Source organism: Callithrix jacchus, chromosome 4, assembly GCF_049354715.1.
Source record: "Callithrix jacchus isolate 240 chromosome 4, calJac240_pri, whole genome shotgun sequence".
Taxonomy (NCBI): Eukaryota; Metazoa; Chordata; class Mammalia; order Primates; family Cebidae; genus Callithrix; species Callithrix jacchus.
This window is the reverse complement of record NC_133505.1, coordinates 19764875-19786928: the sequence shown is the minus strand read 5'-3', so window position 1 is coordinate 19786928 and position 22054 is coordinate 19764875. Positions and strand designations below refer to the sequence as shown.

The following is a 22054-nucleotide window of genomic DNA, read 5'->3' as shown; positions in this document are numbered from 1 at the left end:
CCCAAAGTGCTGGGAATACAGGCCTGAGCCACTGCACCTGGCCTATTAAGCAAACTTTTTTTTTCATTTAAGGCCCATGTGCATTTATATTTAATGAGTAAAATAAAGTTGACACATGGCAAAAACATTTTTCTGAGGAATCTGAAATCTTACCGAGATGGAGAATCTTTCTTCCTTTTTTCTGTAAAAACACCCATGCTTGGCTTCTTGGAATGGGAGGCTCCGAAATCATAGTCCTCCACCTCTTCCCAGCTTTCTCCAGATTTGAAGATAGTCTGGCCCCAACGCCTCCTACCACTTTTATGATTCAGTGTGCCATTTGGCTTCTGTGGTGGAGAATCAGTTGTCATAATCTTTAATCATGTACCAAATGCCTTTCACACACAAGTTACTCTATAAGACACTATAAGAGTTCCCATTCTCAAGGAGCGTTCCATACACTTTAGGGCATAATGCATATACGCACTTACAAGCATGAAAAAAATTGGGTGGTGTATGCCAAAAATATGATAGGTGCTCAGAGGAGAGATCTCTGTGAACTGGGATGGTGGGAGACGAATATTTAGGGTCTGCGTTAACTCTTTAATGACATGAAGGATCTGGAAACCTGAGACTTGGCTATGTCTCTTTGGACAAGTGACTTAACTTCTCAAAGCCTTAGTGTCCTTTTTAAGTGGGGACAGCCTCAATGAGAAGGACACTAAGGGTGGCATGTGCCAGCATCTTTTACTCTTCCCTCTGCTAGAATGCAGGCAAACACCCAAAGGAACACCAGTCATCCTGTGGGCACAGGCATGAAAGCTACCTGCTCAGGGTGTCAGAGCGAGAAGCCAGCAGCAGCCTTCCTCCTCTGCAAGCTGCATGAGCTCCAGCTGCCCACCACCTGATTTCTTGTCATGTGAGAAAAACAACCCCTATTGTTTAAGCCACAGTGGTCGAGTTTCTGTGGTAAGTCCCTGAATGTAATCTTAATGAACGCAGAGGCACATATGAGTCTGTTACAGAATGGAGGCATCATTAATAGAAATAAGGAACAGGAAAGAGGTCTTGGCTTGGGAAACAATGAATTTTTTTTTGAGGCAGAGTTTCACTCTTGTTGCCCAGGCTGGAGGGCGATGGTGGGATCTCAGCTCATCCCAATGTCTGCCTCCTGGGTTCAAGTGATTCTCCTGCCTCAGCAGGAGTAGCTGAGATTACAGGCATGCACCACCATGCCCGGCTAATTTTGTATTTTTTGTAGAGACAGGGTTTTTCCATGTTAGTCAGGCTGGTCTTGAACTCCCAACCTCAGGCGATCCGCCTGCCTTTGCCTCCCATAGTGCTGGGATTACAGGTGTGAGCCACCGCGCCTGACCTGAATTGGTTTTATACAAATTTACAGAGAGTGGTTTAGGGGCACATAAATGGAAAAATCCAAAAGGCAAATCAAAACTAGGGAATAGAGCATGGAAATTTTTCAGAAAACACAGCTACGTTGGGTGCAGGGAGATGCTGAATGGCCATGCTATTGCTTGAAGCTGATGGTGTCACGGTGAGTGATGGATGATAATTTAAAAAAGTATTGGTCAGCTTCTACCCTATTCTTTTCTCTGTCAGGCAGAACAATCTCCAAAATCAAGAGCATAAAAAAGTGTTAAGTAGGATTAATAAAAGGTTACCCTTAGCTGAGTTTGAGTCTGACTTCTGTTGAACTGTATTTTAGGGTACTGATGCTGAACACTGCTCAGCAATGTCAGTGATATCCAAGAATCTTGTGTGTCTGAGAAGAGTGGAAAGGGGCAAATATAATAATTTTAATAAAGTAGAAGATTTATTTTGGCTAATTCCACATCAGTAAGTTTGGTAAGGATGAGGGCAAAGATTCTAAAATCAGTTATTAAAGGGGATGTTTGTGGGCACTGAGGGAAAACGGTGATAGCTCAGATAGACCACCCTTTTTCAGAAAAGGCAAACAATGAGTTCATCTGATGTAGTGTGTGTGGGCTTCAGCCCAGTGGGTGAAAGCAGCAAAGGGGGATCAGCACACAGCTGAAGAACATGACCAAGAGTACCGACCAGTGGATCAATGTCAGTCTAGAGGACAGTTCTATGCCCTGCCCAAGATCTCACGGTCGTTCTATGTGTATATCATGAAGATTCATGAGCAAAACAGACAACTGAACAAATCCATAGCTGGCAACAAGCTGGGCAGAGTGGGTAAACTGAGAAGAAAAAGATAAAGATTCAAAAATAATTAGAAATTGGAGATGTAAAAGATCTTGCAACTTTTTGAAACCTAGAGATGAAATATGCAAGTCAGAGGTACAGAATATGCGATTTAGAAGCATTTATGAAAAAATGGGTTACTTAGAAATTTTAGTTGACAACATACTTAATCCCAGCTCTGAAACTTACGTATATAAAAATATGTGTGTGAGGGGGTGGGGGAGGGCGGCTAGGTTATTCTCTTTAACTTAAGAGAATGCACAAAGGGTGCCTAGCATATGCATGGCACTTAGTATTAACTTCCTTTCCTTCCCTCACAGTATGAGTCAGCATTTGAAGTACTTTCCAAGGGGCTTGGGGGAGGACTGTAATCGTAGGTGACATGAGTGCACATGTTGTTTGGAATGTTGGAGGTGACTAATTAGTCCTGCTCTATACTCCCTGCTTGCTGTTTGCCTCCAGCTGTGGCAGCCTCATTCTAAGTAGGAAGGGGGATGAAAGGAAACTTAAATAAAGGCGCATTTGTAATAGGAATTGAGAGTTATCAGTCATTGATGAAAGGTGTTATATGCAGAGCCCTTGAGGGAATTGGAGATGTTTCTCCAGAGAAAAGGGCAGATAATGTAACAGCTATTTTCAAATATGTAAAAGGCGGCCTTTCTAGAAAAGTGATTAGCTTTCACTAAAAGAAAGAAAACCAGATTTTGCCCAGTGTAAGGAAGAACTTTCTAATATTCAGAACTGTTCCAAAGATAAAGTGGACTCCCCAGCACCCCAGAGGTGGTTTACAAGCCTTGTAGGCAATTACTCATTCCTTCATTCACTGAACAAACATTTACTGAGAATCTCCCATGTGGCAGGCCCTGGTCGGGGTTCTGAGGCTGTACTGATGAACAGAACAGACAAACATTCCTGACTTCATTGAGCTTTCGTTCCAGAGGAAGAGACAAATAAACAATAAACATAAGAAATAAGTAATTAACACTACGTGAGAATGTGATTAGTGCTATTGGAGGAGCAGACCTTGCTTATACTAGGTTGCGGGGGCAGGTGAGGACTGGATAAGGAAATAGATATGGTGCTGTGTAAGACAGATTTCCATCCTAAAATGCCATAATTCGAACACAATTGGGAGTGTATACCCCAAGGGGACAGCTAAAATACTACAGTAACTGATGAGCTCCCAGAGCTGAACAAAAGACGGAAGAAGTTGTTTTATACTATACCTGACACTTTAAAAACCCATTCTAACTGGGCATGGTGGCTCATGCCTGTAATCCAGCACACTGGGAGGCTGAGGTGGGCAGATCACCTGGAGTCAGGAGTTCAAGACCAGCCTGACCAACATGGTGAAACACTGTTTCTACTAAAAATACAAAATTAGCCAGGCGTGGTGGCACACACCTGTAATCCCAGCTACTTGGAAGGCTAAGGCAGGAGAATCGCTTGAACCCAGGAGGCGGAGGTTACGATGAGCTGAGATCATGCCATTGTACTCCAGCCTGGGCAACAATAGTGAAACTCCACCTCAAAAAATAATAATAAAAATAAAAAATAAAAACCCATTCTCTCCATGTCCTTTAGCATTTAAGAACACCATAAAATGACAGTACTGTTAAAAATTCTTAAGATTTAGGATCAGTACTCTGGAGTACCTGATTCTTTTAAATTCTTTGATTTTTTCTGCATTGAAAGAACTTTAGGCTGGGCTTGATGGCTCATGCCTGTAATCCCAGCACTTTGGGAGGCCAAGATGGGTGAATCACCTGAGGTCAAGAGTTCAAGACCAGCCTGGCCAACATGGTCTCAACAAAAATTACAAAATTAGCCAGGTGTGGTGGTGGGCGCCTGTAATCCCAGCTACTCCTCAGGAGGCTGAGGCAAGAGAATCGCGTGCACCCAGGAGGTGGAGATTGCAGTGAGCCAAGATTGCACCATTGCACTCCAGCCTGGGCAAATAGAATGAAAGTCTGTCTCAAAGAAAAAATAAAAAGGCCAGGCACACCCAAAATCCCAGCACTTTGGGAGGCTGATGCAGGTGGAACACTTGCAGTCAAAAATTCAAGACCAGCCTGGGCAACATGGTGAAACCCCATCTCTATTAAAAATACAAAAATTAGCTGGGCATGGTAGGCAGACTCCTGTCTGTAATCCCAGCTACTTGGGAGGGTGACGTAGGAGAATTGCTTGAATCTCAGAGGTAGAGGTTGCAGTGAGCTGAGGTCCTGCCATTGCACTCCAGCCTAGGCAACAAGAGTGAAACTCCATCTCAAAAAATAAAAAAGACTGAAGACTGTAACATATAAACTTGGTTACTTTCATTCTGAAAGATTTTCTTTTTATAAACCATATTAGAATTTTAAGTGATCTCATGTCCCTGAACCAGAGGACTCAGGGTCTTTAACAAAGAATAATTGTTTATATCTTCTCCAATGTAATTAGAAATGCCTCGAAACAAAATCTTAATTGCAGTAGTCAAACAATTCCATTTCAAGCGTCATGACTGGCTACTCACAGTTGGCATGTTTTTGATGATGTTTGGGAATCGTGTTTGTGGCGGTTTCTGCTGATTCTGTTGCTTTGGTGGTTGCTGGATGCTCAGGTTTTGTGGCGGCTGAATGGGCTGCAGTGGCTGATGGCTAGTTTTTGACTGGGATTGTCCAACAGTCTGATCAATTACATCTGGTAGAGGCTTGGGCTCTACTTCAACTAAAGATGGCTTTGATTCTAATGGTTGCAGCTGCGTATTTAAAGACTGTTTTGATTCCAGATGATTTGAGGAAGGGCCTAATACCTGACCAACTTGAAAATATGTGTGTTTCAATGCCTATAAAAACATAGAATAACAACAAATGAAAAATGGTTCCACCTAAATGTATTGCACATAAACTATGATTGGCCCTTTGTGAGGGCCACAGGAGCTATCATTAGCCCACAGGTGCTTCCAAGATTTAGGAAGCAGCCATCATTCCCTATACAGTACCCCTTTTAAAAGGTAACTGGAAAAAAATGATTTGAGAAATAAATTGTGCTAAAAAATAAAAAGTGGCTCACGCCTGTAATCCTAGTACTTTGGGAGGACGAAGCAGGTGGAACACTTGCAGTCAGGAGTTCAAGACCATCCTGGCCACTATGGTGAAACTCCATCTCTACTAAAAATACAAAAATTAGCTGGGCCTGGTGGCGTGTGCCTATTGTCCCAGTTACTCAGGAGGCTGAGGCAGGAGAATCACTTGAACCTGGGAGGCAGAGGTTGCAATGAGCTGAGATCGAGCACCACTGTACTCCAACCTGGTGACAGAGCAAGACTCAATCTCAAAAAAAAAAAAAAAAAAGAGAGAGAAAGAGTCTACTATGAGATGCCTTTTTGCAACCCATGACAGATTCCTTCATAACTAGTCTGTCACATGTCTGAATTTTTATCATTGCAAACTGATTCCTTGTTGCAACCTCAGGGTTTCTCATTTGAACCACAAAACACAGAAAATCATTGGTGTAGCTATTTTTGCATTTCTCCCAAGGATCTTCTATGCCTATAAATTAATTTATGACATACACTGTATGCCAAGGGCTTTGTGTTTAATTCTCTTAGTAAAATCCTGGTTGAGAATAGACCTGCCTTTGTAAATGAAAACATCCCTGATATTAAAAAACCTGAAAGATTTAAAAGGTCTCACAGGAAGACTCATCTTACCTGGCTTGCTCTTGGTCGTTTCATTGGATCCCAATTCAACATTTCAGTCATGAGCTGAATAGCTTCATTACTGGCATTGGGAATCAGAGTTTTTAAGTTTATAGGAATACACTGGGGAAAACGAAAGTTCATAGAAGATGCCAGCTGGTATCCTTCTGGCCAGTCGCTCTGTTTCAGGAATAGATAAGTGTGGGTGGGGAGAGCAAAACAAATTCTTTTTAGTAATCCATTTAAAACACATAGCAGTAATATAAACATCATTTATGTTTGGACATTTTCATGTTGATCCATAAATAAACATGAGAATAAAATACCAGTCCAGGTCTAGAATGCAGTGCTATGACAATATAGAAAAAACATTAAGCTGAGAGTTCGGAAACAATGTGAAAAGCACTTTTATAACCTTTTTTTGTTTTTGAGACGGGAGCTGGCTCTGTCATCCAGGCTGGAGTACAGTGGTGCAATCACGGCTCACTACAGCCTCACCCTCCAGGGCTCAAGAGATCCTCCCACCTCAGCCTCCTGAATAGCTGGGACTATAGGTGTGCACCATCATACTGGCTAATTTTTTTTTTTTTTTTGAGACAGGGTTTCACTATGTTGCCCAGGCTGGTCTTGAACTCCTGGGTTCAAGTGATCCTTCTGCCTGGGCTTCCCAAAGTGCTGGGATTACAGGCATGAGCCACCATGCCTGCCCTTTATAAATTTTACAATATTAAACTCTTGTCTGGTTTTTGATCCTGATGGTGATGCTGCTGTGATGATATCTGGGCTAACTCTGAACAAATAAGGAAAAGTGCTTTACAAAGAGGCTGACTGCTAACAAAGATCTCTGTATATACTATGTATCACAGCCAGTGTTAAAAATGCACACATCTGGGAAATGACAATTACATTAAAGCTTTAATATCTACATTACTTGTGTAATGTTAACTACAAGGCTCATACTAATTTAATTAGGATGTCATTATATACACACTTATAAAGCACATCTTAGAAAGTAAGGTGTAGATAAAATATAATTAATTATAGTTAATTGCAAAGTACTCAAATAAGTCAAATGTCCATAGGAGAGATATATAAAAGGAAACAAGAAAGGGTTAAGAAAAAATAAGGTTCAATACACCAGGGGTTAACAGTTGATGTCAATGGCCAGCCAGAGAGTGAGTGAGTAGGAAAGAGCCCAAGTAAGGCTGTCTGTGCAGTGTCGGCTGGGCATCACCCCCAAGTTACACTCTAACCACATAGAATTTCTTAAGTTCTTAAGAAAAGGCAAGCACCTGTTATTCTTTTTTTTTTTTCTTGAGACAGAGTTTCACTCTTGTTGCCCAGGCTGGAGTGCAATGGTGCAATCTTGGCTCACTGCAACCTCTGCCTCTGGGGTTCAAGGGATTCTCCTGCCTTGGCCTCCCAAGTAGCTGGGATTACTGGCACCCACCACCATGCCCAGCTAATTTTTGTATTTTCAGTAGAGATGGGGTTTCGTCATATTGGTCAGGCTGGTCTCGAACACCTGACCTCAGGTGATCTGCCCACCTTGGCTACCCAAAGTGCTGGGATAACAGGTGTAAGCCACCGTGTCTGGCCTAAGCACCTGTTTTTCTTCAGCTGGTGGAATCCTGGCTTCTTGCAATCCTTAACCCACTCTGATTTAAAAAATAAGGATTATGGCCAGGCGCAGTAGCTCGCACAAAGTAATCCCAGCACTTTGGGAGGCCGGGGTGGGCATATTATATATTACTTGAGCTCAGGAGTTCGAGACCAGTCTGACCAACATGGTGAAACCCTGTCCCTACTAAAAATAGAAAAACTGACCAGGTGTGGTGTTCATGCCTGTAATCCCAGCTACTGAGGATGCTAGGGCAGGAGAATCGCTTGAACCTGGGAGGTGGAGGTTGCAGTAAGCTGAAACTGTGCCACTGCACTCTAGCCTGGGAGACTGAGTGAGACTCCATCTTAAAAAAAAAAAAAAAAAAAAAAAAAAAAGGATTATAAGAAAATTAATCATTAAAGAATGAGCCTATTCAAAATGAAAATACCAGATATCTAGGCAAAAGTTATAAATAATGAAAAATTACAAAATTAAAAGCAAAGTAGCAAGTTAGAAATAATCAAAAGTTATAGCCACTAAGGGACAAGAGTACTTACCTTTTTGGGAGTCCCTAAAACTTGGCAAATTTTAAAGATTTCATCAACCTCACTTGTCCCTGGAAAAAGTGGCCTTAACATATAGAGTTCAGCCATGATACTTCCAACAGCCCACACATCAATGGGAGAGCTATACACGGAAGATCTGAGCAAAACTTCAGGGGCACGATACCTAAGAAAATAGAAAACAAAACAAAAGAAGTTATTTTGATTGCAATTTCAAAGGTGGATGGGCAGTAGCAGTCTACTCTTTTTGGTGATGCTCATTTCCATCAAAGAGTAGATATTCAGACCTGGTTCCTTCTGTATGTCAGTTATTTGTACAATGTTCTAGGGTCAATAGGACATAACACATGTTACCTGACCACAGACAATGAATGGGGCTGGTGACAAATGTAAATGAAATGTCCATGAAGCCCAAGACAGGAACTCAAATGAATAGATATGGAAATAAGTGCTATCTGATATATTAAGAAAAAAAAAATTGGGCCAGACATGGTGGCTCACGCCTGTAATCCCAGCACTTTGGGAGGCTGAGGTGGGTGGATCATGAGGTCAAGAGATCAAGACCATCTGGCCAACATAGTAAAATCCCATCTCTACTAAAAATAAAACAATTAGCCAGGCGTGGTGACGTGCACCTGTAGTCCCGGCTATTTGGGAGGCAGAGGCAGGAGAATTGCTTGAACCTGGGAGGCGGAGATTGCAGTGAGCCAAGATCTTGCCACTGCACTGCAGCCTGGTGACAGAGTGAGACTCTGTTTCAAAAAAAAGAAAAAGAAAAAGAAAAGAAGTAGAAAAACCATGTTACAAAGCATTATATTCAGCGTCTATTCACCATGAAGTACAGAAAACAAAAGATGAACAAGGATTAGCCCTGAGTAGTGGAGTTTTCTCTTCTTTTTACCAGTTTGAAAGTGCTGATATCCTCAACGGACTCCTCTTCTGTGGTCAACAATATTTTTATTGAGAAAAATACTCAATTTACAAGAGCAAAGTGAGCTGGTGAGTCCAACAGTTTGCTAAATGGAAGATACTCTCAATTTCTCAATTCTAACTCTTTTTTTCTAACCAAAATGTATAGATATTTCAGTACAAATGTTTGGCAGTACTGACTAGTTTTGTTCAGTATCATTTCATTGTAATGTTGATGAAAGAAAGAGAAAGACAGAAAGTAAGGGAAGGGAAGGGAGGAAGGAAGGGAGGGAGGGAAGGGGAAGGGAAAGGGAAAGGGAAGGGAAAGGAAATGGATTCCTGACTGGGCCACTGTGGGGTCTGCATGTTCTCTCCAAGTCTACATGGGTTTTCTCCAGGGCTCCAGCTTCTTTGCATATCCCAAAGATGTGCATGTCAGGTGAACTGGGGTGTCTGGTCCCAGGATGAGTAAGTGTACATGTGTGTGTGTGTGGGGGGGGGGATGCTGCCATGGGAGGCTGTGCCATCAACAGTTGGTGCTCACCTTGCACCCCCAGCTACCAGGACACGCTGTAGCCACCTGTGACCCTGAACTGGAATAACTGGGCAAATAATTATCTTCCTTCTTTTTATTAGTCTTTCTTTTTCTTTTCTTCCTTTTTTTATTTTTTGAGATGGAGTCTTGCTCTGTTGCCAGGCTGGAGTGCAGTGGTGCAATCTTGGCTCACTGCAACCTCTGCCTCCGGGTTCAATTGATTCTCCTGCCTCAGCCTCCTGAGTAGCTGGGACTATAGGTGCACCATGCCAGGCTTATTTTTGTATTTTTAGTAGAGATGGGGTTTCACCATGTTGGTAGTCATGGTCTCGATCTCTTGACCTCATGATCCTCCTGCCTCAACCTCCCAAACTGCTGGGATTACAGGCATGACCCACGATGCCCGGCCTTAATCTTTCTTAAATGTATGTGTAGCTCACATGTATTCAATGTTCAATATTAGTGTCTTGGTCACTATTTAGAAGTTTGGCCCAGGTGCGGTGGCTCATGCCTGTAATCCCAGCTCTTTGGGAAACCGAGGTGGGCAAATCATCAGGTCAGGAGTTTGAGACCAGCCTGGGAAACATAGTAAAACCCTGTGTCTACTAAAAATACAAAAAATTAGCTGAGTATAGTAGCAGGTACCTGTAATCCAAGCTGCTTGGGAGGCTGAGGCAGAAGAATCACTTGAACCCAGGAGGTGGAGGTTGCAGTGAGCTGAGATCACACCACTGCACTCTAGCCCGGGTGACAGAGTGAGACTCTGTCTCAAAAAAAAAAAAAAAAAAGAAATTTGGTGATGTTTTTTGACCAGAAACAAGCCTAAAATTGTTTATTTTAATTAGCACATGGTCGAATTGGTTTCATTGTACGTTGTTTCACTTAAAGTCATAGTTTCCAAGAACCTATTGATGTTAGGTGAGGACTTACTGTACTTTCTCTGACAAATATTTTTACAAGCTTTATTGATACATGTCACATAATGTATAGTTGATCTACTTAAAGTGTACATCACACTGCTTTCTCCTGGGGGGCCTTCACATGTCTTCCCAAATCCATCTCTGTGTCTGTCTTCTTATAAGGACATCAGCCTTACTGGATGAAAGGACCAATCATGTTCCAGTATGACCTCATCTTAGCTTGATTACATCTGCAAAGACCCCATTTCAAAATAAGTTCACATTCCTAGGTAACCAGAGCAAATCCATCATGAAAGGCTTGGTGCTGCTCTCATGTAGTGAATAAGTTCTTTTTCAGGCAAGATGAGATTAGTTCCTGAGAGAGGGGCTGCTCCACAGCAAGCTTCCTCCTCTTTTTTGTTCCTTCCTTGAGTGTGCCCATTTCCCCTTTTACCGTCTCTTTTTTTTTTTTTTTTTTTTTGAGATGGAGTTTTGCTCTTCTTGCCCAGACTAGAGTGCAAAGGCACGATCTCAGCTAACTGCAACCTCCACCTCCCGAGTTCAAGTGATTCTCCTGTCTTAGCCTCTCAAGTAGCTGGGATTATAAGCATGCGCCACCATGCCGGGCTAATTTTGTATTTTTCTAGTAAAGACTGGGTTTCACCATGTTGGTCAGGCTGGTCTCAAATTCCCGACTTCAGGTTATCCACCCACCTTGGCCTCCCAAAGTGCTGGGATTACAGGCATGGGCCACTGCACCTCAAGGGGCCTTCTCTACCATGTTTTGATTCAGCATAAAAATCCACACCAGAAGCCAAGCGGATGGCGGTGTGATGCTTCTTGTACAGCCTGCAGAACCAGAAGCCACATAAACCTTTCTCTCTCACCTTCCCAGCCTCAGATGTTCCTTTACAGCAACACAAAACACACTAAGACATGGACTCCTTTCTTTTAGTACCCACCTCTGATTCATTTGTGCTCACACCTGTAGTCCCAGCACTTTGAGAGGCTGAGGTGGGCAGGTCACCAGGTCAAGAGATTGAGACCACCCTGGCCTCTACTCTATCTCTACTCAAAATACAAAAAGTAGCTGGGTGTGGTGGCGTGTACCTGTAATCCCAGCTACTTGGGAGGCTGAGGCAGGAGAATCGCTTGAACCCGGGTGGCAGAGGTTGCAATGAGCCAAGATCAGGCCAGTGCACTCCAGCCTGGTGACAGAGCAAAATTCCGTCTAAAAAAAAAAAAACAAAAAACCAGAATTCCACACACCTCACTACTTGCATGGCCAGTAGGTGCAAGTCACTATCATTTCTGGCCAATCCACAAACTCTGCCCTTGTTTCTTATGACTGCCCTCCTTATTCATTCTGCACTGTGCAGAATTCACTGGGGGTGTGATCCTGTCCCAAGGCTTTTACACTTAGCATTTGCTCTGCCTAAAAAATTCCTGCTTGTCCTGGCATCTCCTTCAGGGCTACTCTCAGCGAGACCCTCCATGTAAAATAGCAACAATTCTTTCCCTCCCTATCTCCCTGCCCCTTCCATATTTTATTTTTCTTTGTAATGTATCAACATCTGATACACACATATTTTTCTTTTTTTCCTGAGAAAGAGTCTTGCTCTGTTGCCCAGGCTGGAGTGCAGTGGTGCGATCTCGGCTCACTGCAACCTCTGCCTCCAGGTTCAAGTGATTCTCATGCCTCAGCCTTCCAAGTAGCTGGCACCAAGGCACATGACACCACGCCTGGCTAATTTTTTTGTATTTTTACGAGAAACAAGGTTTAGCCATGTTGGGCCAGGCTGGTCTGGAACACCTGGCCTCAAGTGATCCCCCACCTCAGCCTCCCAAAGTGCTGGGATTACAGGCGTGAGCCAATGCACCCAGCCTGATACATATATGTTCTGTTTTCACTGGAGCATAATCACACAAGCATTATAAGAGTAAAGCTTGATGAATTTCCACAAATACAACACATGCATGCATCCAGATCAAGAAAGGCATGTTATCAGCACACAGAAGGCCCCTCGTGGTCATCCAGGCACTACACATACCCCACCCCATGGAACTGCTTGCTACCCTGACTTTGTTTTTGTTTCTTTTTTTTTGAGGCAGTCTCACTCTGTCGCCCAGGCTGGAGTGCAGTGGCATGGTCTCGACTCACTGCCACCTTCACCTCCCGGGTTAAAGCAACTCTCTGCCTCAGTCTCATGCCTCAGTAGCTGGGACCACAGGCACCTGCCACCATGCCCAGCTAATTTCTGTATTTTAGTAGAGACGGGGTTTCACCATCTTGGTCAGGCTGGTCTCAAACTCCTGATCTTGTGATCCACCTGCCTTGGCCTTCCAAAGTGCTGGGATTACGGGTGTGAGCCACTGCACCTGGCCACTATCCTTTTATGGCACAGATTAATTTTCTCTGTTTTTGTGTTTTACAGAACGAAATCAGTATGTACACTTTTTCTGTTTGGCCTGTTGCTCTCAACATTAAGATTCATTCACATTGTGCATGCAGTTGTAGACCGTTCATTCTCATTGTTGCAAAGCATTCCACTGGGTGAGTATACAATGCAACTGTTCATGGACATTTGGGTAGTGTGCAGTTGAGATTATTCATGTCTTTTGGTGAACATGTGTATGTCTTTCTGTTGGTGACTTATAATAACTTGTTTATTTGTGTACTGGCTGTCATGTAAGTAGCATGAAGCAGAGATTTTTCTTTTATTTTTTTATTTCACTGCTGTGTTCTCTGTGCCTAAAATGATGTTTGGCACATAATAGGTGTTCAACAAATATTTGTTGAATGAATGAGTGAATAAATGAAATTCTTTTTCCTTGTTTTTTCAGTGATCAGAATAGCAATAAACCAATCCTTCTATCCCTTTAAAGAACACAAAATTCAGTTCTATATTCTGTTTTAAATATTCAATATAGAAACTCCAGAAATCTGTAACAATCCATTGTAGGAATGCTTCAACATAGACTTATGCCTCAGGAGAATCGCATAACACTACTTACCATCTAGTAGAGACATAATCAGTGTACGGTGGCTGTGACCTTAATTCTCTTGCAAGTCCAAAATCAGCAATTTTCACAAGTTCTGGACCCATACAAAGCAAGTTTTCTGGCTTCAAGTCCCTATGAAAAAAGCCTTGGTGATATATAGAGAAAAAAATACAATAAATCATTATGCTTAAACACAGCTGTATTTGATTTATAAACAAAATATAAATGAACCCCTCTTTTACAGTTAGAAACATCATCTTAGAAAAAAAGTAAACTGGCCAGGCATGGTGGCTCATGCCTGTAATCCCAGCACTTTGGGAGGCCGAAGTGGGTGGATCACTTGAGGTCAGGAGTGTGAACCAGCCTGGCCAACATGGTGAAACTCTGTCTCTACTAAAAATACCAAAAAATCAGCCGGGGATGGTGGTGAACGCCTGTAGTCCCAGCTACTCTGGAGGCTGAGGCAGGAGAATTGCTTGAACCCGGGAGGCGGAGGTGGCAGTGAGCCGAGATCACGCCACTGCACTCCAGCCTGGGTGACAGAGCGAGACTCTGTCTCAAAGAAAAAAGTAAACCATATTTATTGTCTAAGAAGTAATGGGATGTAGGGACCCTGCTTTTTCTTTTCTTTTCTTTTTTTTTGGAGATAAAATCTCACTCTGTCACCCAGACTAGAATGCAGTGGCGCGATCTCAGCTCACTGCAACCTCCACCTCTTGGGTTCCAGCAATTCTCCTGCCTTACCCTCTGGAGTAAATGGGATTACAGGTGTCCACCACCATGCTTGGGTAGTTTTTTTTTTATTTTTAGTAGAGATGGGGTTTCACCATGTTGCCCAGGCTGGTCTCGAACTCCTGACCTCATGATCCACCCAACTCAGCCTCCCAAAGTGCTGGGATTATAGGCATGAGCCACTGCACCCAGCCAAGGCTGGGAAGACTTTCTAAGCCTAAATGTTTTTAGTCACTTCAAAGTCAGAGTGGGCTTTGTTTGTGACATCTGTAACAGTTCTGTAATCTGAGTTTATACAGTACTTCTAACTCTAAATAGCTGGTAACATCCATTTCACTATGTCCAAGAGACATTCATTGCAGTTTTGTAATGTAATGGCAGGAATGTGATGCAGAGCGGAGTGACACTAATCCATAAAGTCTAAGAGAACTAAATCAATTACATATTTGTACAGTTGTGGTTTTCCCAACCCTAATATAAATATATTGGTAATTCAGTCCTATTTGAACTAAACATTAGTTTTATTTTTTGACAGCAACAATTTTATGTATGTATATACAGTACGTATTTGAGACAAAGTCCTGCTCTGTTGCCCAGGCTGGAATGCAGTGGTGCAATCTCAGCTCACGGCAACCTCTGCCTCCTGGATTTAAGTGATTCTCCTGCCTCAGCCTCCAAAGTAGCTGAGATGATAGGCGTGTGCCACCATGCCAGGCTAACTTTTGTATTTTTAGTAGAGACAAGTTTTTACCATGTTGGCCAGGCGGTTCTCTAACTCTTGACCTCAAGTGAGGTCTCCCAAAGTGCTGGAATTACAGGTGCGAGCCACCACAGCAGGCCAAACAACTATTTAAAAATATCTATTTTCTTGAAGTATTACATCTGAGATGCTAATTCTACAGCAAAAATTATTGGCTTTTGTGAAAATGTTGAATTATCCTTACATGTTGGCTTATTTGGCTTTTGTGAAAATGTCAAATTATCCTAACAGCCTGGTTTCCCAAATTACTCTGTAGTCAACTATACAGTCAATTCTCGATTACTTACATGTTATTTACTTTCAGTCACAATATAAAAATCCTTATGTTATGATGAGTTTAAAACAATTAAAAATCAGGAATCCATTACAAATAATTAATATAGCAGATATCCCTTATTTCCATATTGTTAACACATTACTGATCTTTGCCAATAAAATACAGTATATCATTATAGGATTTAGACTTTTAAAAGACCCCAATAGTTGTTTGTTTGCTTTTTTTTAAGATGGGGTTTCACCATGATGGCCAGGCTGGTCTTGAATGCCTGACCTTAGGTGATTCACTCACCTTGGCCTCCCAAAATGCTGGGATTACAGGTGTGAGCCACTGCACCCGGCCAAGACCCCAATAGTTTTTGTGACACAAATAAAAAGTTTTTTTTTAAGTTCTTAAAACATTTAAAAAACGTTCTTTTAGTAAGTTTAAGAAGTGTTCTTAAAATATTTATATGGAATCCTGAATAGCAGTTTTGGAAGGTAAATAATTCCTGTGTCAGTTAGAGGATAAAGTAAAAAAAAAGAAAATATAAAATACAGGATGAGGCCTGGTATAGTGGCTCACGCCTGTAATCCCAGCACTTTGGGAGGCTGAGGCTGGAGGATCACTTGAGCCCAGGAGTTCAAGACCAGCCTAGGCAACATGGTGAAACCTCATCTCTACATAAAATAAAAAATTAACTGGGTGTGGAAGCATGTGCCCGTAGTCCCAGCTACTAGGGAGGCTGAAGTGGGAGGATCACCTGAGCCCAGGAAGCCGAGGCTGCAGTGAGCCAGGATGGCACCACTGCACTCCACCCTAGGCATCACAGTGAGATTCTGTCTCAAATAATGATAATAATAAAATTAAATACAGGATGAGTCATGAAGGGAACCTGATGGTGATTTTTAAGTGCCTATGTTCAGAACACAGCAATGGTATGGGACAAACTTTTCTAATTTAATATCTAAACATCCAGTGATTCTAAACAAATGTTTTTAAAAATAATCATATTAACTTTTTGAACTAATCATTATTTGGTTTGATGGATATAAAAAAGCTACATTAATCAAAGTACATAAATAAGAAATTCATAGAAAACAGAACAAGTATTAATACTTGCTTTAATTTCATTCAGAGAAAAGAAACAACTAAATGTAAATACTAAGGAAAACTATAAAACACTACTCCATGGGTGCTACAAACTATTTAAATATTAATAATTGGTCGTGCTAGATCCAAACAGTCTAATCTTTTTCCAAAAGAGGGTCCTTTGTTTTTTTTCATTTCTGTGAAAAAATTAGGGGGAATGAGGTTGCAGGATGGGTTATGATGACTGAGGCTAAAGGCTGATGATGATTAAACTGGTACAAATAATTCTGCTCTGGTGGAAGATAATTATAGATTATAGAAATTCCAGGCCGGGCGCGGTGGCTCAAGCCTGTAATCCCAGCACTTTGGGAGGCTGAGGTGGGTGGATCACGAGGTCAAGAGATCGAGACCATCCTGGTCAACATGGTGAAACCCCGTCTCTACTAAAAATACCAAAAATTAGCTGGGCATGGTGGCGCATGCCTGTAATCCAAGCTACTCAGGAGGCTGAGGCAGGAGAATTGCCTGAACCCAGGAGGCAGAGGTTGCGGTGAGCCGAGATCACGCCATTGCACTCCAGCCTGGGTAACAAGAGCGAAACTCCCTCTCAAAAAAAAAAAAAAAAGAAAGAAAGAAAGAAATTCCTATTTATTTAATTGCTTATTTGAGAAGGAGTTTTGCTCCAAGCTGGAGTGCAATGGGGTGATCTCGGCTTGCCGCAACCTCTGCCTCCTGGGTACAACCTATTCTCCTGCCTCAGCCTCTCAAGCAGCTGGGATTTCAGGCGAGTCCTACCATGCCTAGCTAATTTTTTATATTTTTAGTAGAGACAGGGTTTCACCATGTTAGCCAGGCTGATCTTGAACTCCTGACCTCAGGTTCATCCACCTGCCTCGGCCTCCCAAAGTGCTGGGGTTACAGGCGTGACCAAGCCTGGCCTTTTTTTTTTTTTTTTTTGAGATGGAGTCTCACTCTGCTCCCCAGGCTGGAGTTTAATGGTTCGATCTCGGCTCATTGCAACCTCCATCTCCCGGGTTCAAGCAATTCTCCTGCCTCAGCCTCCCCAGTAGCTGGGATTACAAGCACCCACCACCACGACTGGCTAATTTTTTTTTGTATTTTTTAGTACAGACAGAGTTCCACCATGTTGGCCAGACTGGTCTCAAACTCCTGATCTTAGGTAAACCACCTGCCTCGGCTTCCCAAAGTGCTGGATTACAGATACGAGCCATCACACTTGGCCAGAAATTCCATTTTATATAGAATCACAGAAATTCTCAAATTTTTAAATAAAAATGTCAGTGTATATAGGCACATACCCCAAATTTGTATTTCTCCAATATAACAGTTATTTAACAGTTTAATATATAATTTCTATGCACAATCTTGACAGTAATCTAAAGAGGTAAGGAAATGAAACTTAAAAGAAACCTACCATGTTTATGGATAAAAGCTAGCCCTTGCAATATCTGATACATAATATTTCTGATGACTGACTCAGGGAACAACTTGCTTCTGTAAAGAAATGAACAAACAGTCACAGAATTCTGTTAAACAACCAGCCAACCAATCCAAAGAAGGTTTATATTACCCCTGCCTTGGAGCCTCTGTTGGCCTCATGATACTGATTAAAGGTATGATTTATGAATTTACAGTGTGAAAGCTCATACATTTAAAACATGAAAATCAGATTTTTTTTGTTTTAATGTGTGGTTAAAAACTCAAATCCCAAACTGAATGTATTGCACACATATTAAATAGCTAAATTTTAAACTGTCCCAAGAAGAGTAAAGCTAGTTGAAAAACAGAATTAATAACAGATAAGCCAAGCTTGCAAATCTATATTATGTAGGCTTTAAGAATTTTAGAAGTGGCTGTGCAGTGGCTCATGCCTATAATTCTAGCATTTTGGGAGGCCAAGGTAGGAGGATCGCCTAAGCCCAAAAGTTTGAGACCAGCTTGGGCAACATGGTGAAACCTTGTCTCTACAAAAAAATACAAAACTTAGCCAGGCGTGGTGGCGCATGCCTGTAGTACAGCTGCTGGAGAGGATGAGATGGGAGGATCACTTGAGCCTGGGAGTTCGAGGCTGCAAGGAGCCATAATTGTGCCACTGCACCCCAGCCTGGTGACAGAGTGAGATCCTGCCTCAATAAATAAATAAATAAATAAATTTAGAGGTATAAATAAATGCTTCAGTTCTATTCTGCATATTAGTGTTGTCCAATAGAAATATAAGAGCCGGCTGGACACAGTGACTCATGCTTGTAATCCTAGCACTTTGGGAGGCCAAGATGGGTGGATCATCTGAGTTCAGGAGTTCAAGAGCAGCCCAGCCAACATGGTGAAACCCCGTCTCTACTAAAAATATAAAAATTAGCTGGGTGTGATGGCATGTGCTACTCAGGAGGCTGAGGCAAGAGAATCACTTGAACCCGGGAGGTGGAGGCTGCAGTGAGCCAAGATTGCACCACTTCACTCCAGCCTGGGAAAAACAGGGAGACTCCATCTCAAAAAAAAAAAAAAAAAAGAAAAAGAAAAAAAGAAATACATGAGAGCCACTTGTGTACTTAACATTTTTCTAGCAGCCATGTTAAAAGAAATCAAACAGGTAAAATTAATTAACAGTATATTTAATTTAACCTAATATATGCCAAATACTATTCCAACATGTAATCAATATAAAAATTAGCTAACTGCACCACTGCACTCCAGCTTGGGTGACAGAGCAAGACTATGCCTCTAAAAAAAAAATTTTTTTTTTTTTTTTTTGAGACGGAGTTTCGCTCTTGTTACCCAGGCTGGAGTGCAATGGCACGATCTCGGCTCACTGCAACCTCCGCCTCCTGGGTTCAGGCAATTCTCCTGCCTCAGCCTCCTGAGTAACTGGGATTACAGGCACGCGCCACCATGCCCAGCTAATTTTTGGTATTTTTAGTAGAGACGGGGTTTCACCATGTTGACCAGGATGGTCTCGATCTCTTGACCTCGTGATCCACCGGCCTCGGCCCCCCAAAGTGCTGGGATTACAGGCTTGAGCCACCGCGCCCGGCCAAAAAATTTTTATTATAAAAATTATTCTTGCCCTGCAGTCATCCGAGCTGGGCTCAGCGGCGCGGCGGAGACTCCGCATGGCGGCGGCCAGGTGCAGGCGGGTGGGCGGAGCAGCGGATGGCGCCGAGGCCACCCCAAGTGCCGGGCTCGCGGCGGCAGAGCGCGCCGGAGTGGTCGGGACCCGCGGCCGCCCGCGCCTCTCGATGGGCAGCTCGCACTTGCTCAACAAGGGCCTGCCGCTGGTAAGACTTTGACCCCGATGCAGGCTTCAGTGATTGCCGTGGATCAGAAGCCTGAGCGCTTTGGCTCGAGACAATTAAGGACCTGGGATGAAGCTCCGAGACAGGATGCGGTTCTGCCTGGGGACTCCTGAAGATAAAAAGCTTTGAAAAGTCGAATTCATGGTCGTGGAAGCCAAGCCCGTATTAAGAGATGTCAGGCGTCCGACCTCCAATCAACGGGCTCCTGCACCCGCGGCCCCTGGTGGCACTGCTGGATGGCCGGGACTGCACGGTGGAGATGCCTATCCTGAAGGATATCGTGGCCTTCTGCGATGTGCAGTCCACGCAGGAGATCCACGAGAAGGTCCTGAATGAGGCTGTGGGGGCCCTGATGTACCACACCATCACACACACCAGGGAGGACCTGGAGAAGTTCAAAGCCCTGTGCATCATCGTCCGGAACCACAGTGGTTTTGACAACATCGACATCAAGTCGGCCAGGGATTTAGGCATCGCAGTCTGTAACGTGCCTGCAGCATCCGTGGAGGAGACAGCCGACTCGACGCTGTGCCACATTCTGAACCTGTACCGGCGGGCCACCTGGCTACACCAGGCGTTGCGGGAGGGCACACGAGTCCAGAGTATAGAGCAGATCCGAGAGGTGGCGTCCGACGCCGCCAGGATCCGTGGGGAGACCTTGGGCATCATTGGACTCGGTCTTGTAGGGCAGGCGGTGGCGCTGCGAGTCAAGGCCTTCGGCTTCAACGTGCTCATCTAAGACCCCCTACCTGTCAGACGGCGTGGAGCGGGCACTGGGGCTACAGTGCTGAGCACCCTGCAGGACCTGCTGTTCCATAGCGACTGCGTGACACTGCACTGCGGTCTCAACGAGCACAACCACCACCTCATCAACGACTTCATCAAGCAGATGAGACAAGGGGCCTTCCTGGTGAACATGGCCCGGGGTGGCCTGGTGGATGAGAAGGCGCTGGCCCAGGCCCTGAAGGAGGGCGGGTTCCGCGGCGCAGCCCTGGACGTGCATGAATTGGAACCCTTCAGCTTTAGCCAGGGCCCCCTGAAGGACGCACCCAACCTCATCTGCACCCCCCACGCCGCATGGTACAACGAGCAGGCATCCATCGAGATGCAAGAGGAGGCAGCACCGGAGATCCGCAGAGCCATCACAGGCCAGATCCCAGACAGCCTGAAGAACTGTGTCAACAAGGACCATCTGACGACCGCCACCCACTGGGCCAGCATGGACCCCGCGGTCGTGCACCCCAAGCTCAATGGGGCCGCCTACAGGTACCCTCCCGGCGTGGTGGGTGTGGCCCCCACTGGCATCCCAGCTGCTGTGGAAGGCATCATGCCCAGCGTCATGTCCCTGTCCCACGGTCTACCCTCTGTGGCCCACCGGCCCCACGCCCCTTCTCCTGGCCAAACTGTCAAGCCCGAGGCGGATGGAGACCACACGAGTGACCAGTTGTAGCCAGGGAGGAGCTCTCCAGCCTCGGTGCCTGGGCGGAGGGCCGGAAGCCCCTCGGACCAAAGTGTGCAGAGGAGGTGCCTGCGTGGTGGCCCTGGCGCTGCAGACTGTCAGGCAGTGCAGGATGTAGGTGGGCAGCGCCAGGCCTGTGTCGGTTGTCATTGTCCGTCCCGTGGGCTCTCCGTCCTGTGTCCTTCGCGTTCCTCGGTAAGCAGAAGTCAGTAGTTATTCTCCCATGAACGTTCTTGTCTGTACAGTTTTTAGAACATCACAAAGGATCTGTTTGCTTATTTGTCAACAAAAGGAAAACCTGAGGGAGCATTTGGAAGTCAATTTGAGGTCATTTTTTCCTTTTATATGTTGGAACGTGTCCCGGATGAGGCAGTTGGCAAACTTCTCAGGACAATGAATCCTTCCCGTTTTTCTTTTTATGCCACACAGTGCATTGGTTTTTTCTACCTGCTTGTCTTATTTTTAGAATAATTTAGAAAAACAAAACAAAGGCTGTTTTTCCTAATTTTGGCATGAACCCCCCTTGTTCCAAATGAAGATGGCATCACGAAGCAGCTCCAGGAGGAGAAGCTTGGGCGGTGCCTGGCACGCCCGCTGCCCGTCAACGTCTGTCCTGGGGACGCAAAGGGTGGCAGCGTCCCGCCTGCACCGGTGCAGTCCTGCTGATGTGGTAGGCTAGCAATATTTTGGTTAAAATCATGTTTGTGACTGTAACCATTTCTATGAATTATTTTAAAGAAATAAAAATCCTGGAAAGAGCCAGCGGGGGTGGGGGGGTAATTATTCTTTTTTTTTTTTTTTTTTTTTTTTTTTTGAGACAGAGTCTGGTTCTGTTGCCAGGCGCCAGGCTGGAGTGCCATGGCGCGATCTCTGCTCACTGCAACCTCCCCCTCCCGGGTTCAAGCAATTCTCCTGCCTCAGCCTCCCAAGCAGCTGGGACTACAGACACGCGCCACCACGCACAGCTAATTTTTTTTTATATATATATAAAAAATTGTTCATTTTAAAAATTCTACCTTTTAAATTTTTTAGAGGCACAGTC

At 44.0% G+C, this 22054-nt stretch overlaps 2 protein-coding genes across 40 annotated transcripts in view; one reads left to right on the top strand and one right to left on the bottom strand.

The window, feature by feature from the left end:
- Positions 1–22054, top strand: part of LOC144582037 (C-terminal-binding protein 1-like) — a 73383-nt gene that overhangs the window by 6570 nt on the left and 44759 nt on the right. For 6 of the 23 annotated variants that reach the window (XM_078368390.1, XM_078368391.1, XM_078368388.1 and 3 more), the window contains exons 2-3: positions 8958–9052; positions 19332–21682. The exons of 2 other annotated variants lie outside the window; for them this stretch is intronic. In XM_078368390.1, the coding sequence (XP_078224516.1) occupies positions 19726–20292 (567 nt within the window). In that variant the 5' untranslated portion in view covers positions 8958–9052; positions 19332–19725 and the 3' untranslated portion in view covers positions 20293–21682. Of the gene's footprint in view, positions 1–8957; positions 9053–12831; positions 12951–19331; positions 21683–22054 lie in introns of those variants that run through there. 15 more of the 23 variants (XM_078368395.1, XM_078368394.1, XM_078368398.1 and 12 more) reach the window with 5 other exon arrangements.
- Positions 1–22054, bottom strand: part of MAK (male germ cell associated kinase) — a 63851-nt gene that overhangs the window by 23230 nt on the left and 18567 nt on the right. For 14 of the 17 annotated variants that reach the window (XM_035294941.3, XM_035294944.3, XM_078368378.1 and 11 more), the window contains 6 exons: positions 17675–17754; positions 13412–13544; positions 8048–8219; positions 5900–6067; positions 4721–5032; positions 154–326 (listed from right to left, as the gene is read on the bottom strand). In XM_035294941.3, the coding sequence (XP_035150832.1) occupies positions 154–326; positions 4721–5032; positions 5900–6067; positions 8048–8219; positions 13412–13544; positions 17675–17754 (1038 nt within the window). The remainder of the gene's footprint in view (positions 1–153; positions 327–4720; positions 5033–5899; positions 6068–8047; positions 8220–13411; positions 13545–17674; positions 17755–22054) is intronic. The other 3 variants (XM_035294948.3, XM_078368382.1, XM_078368380.1) reach the window with 1 other exon arrangement.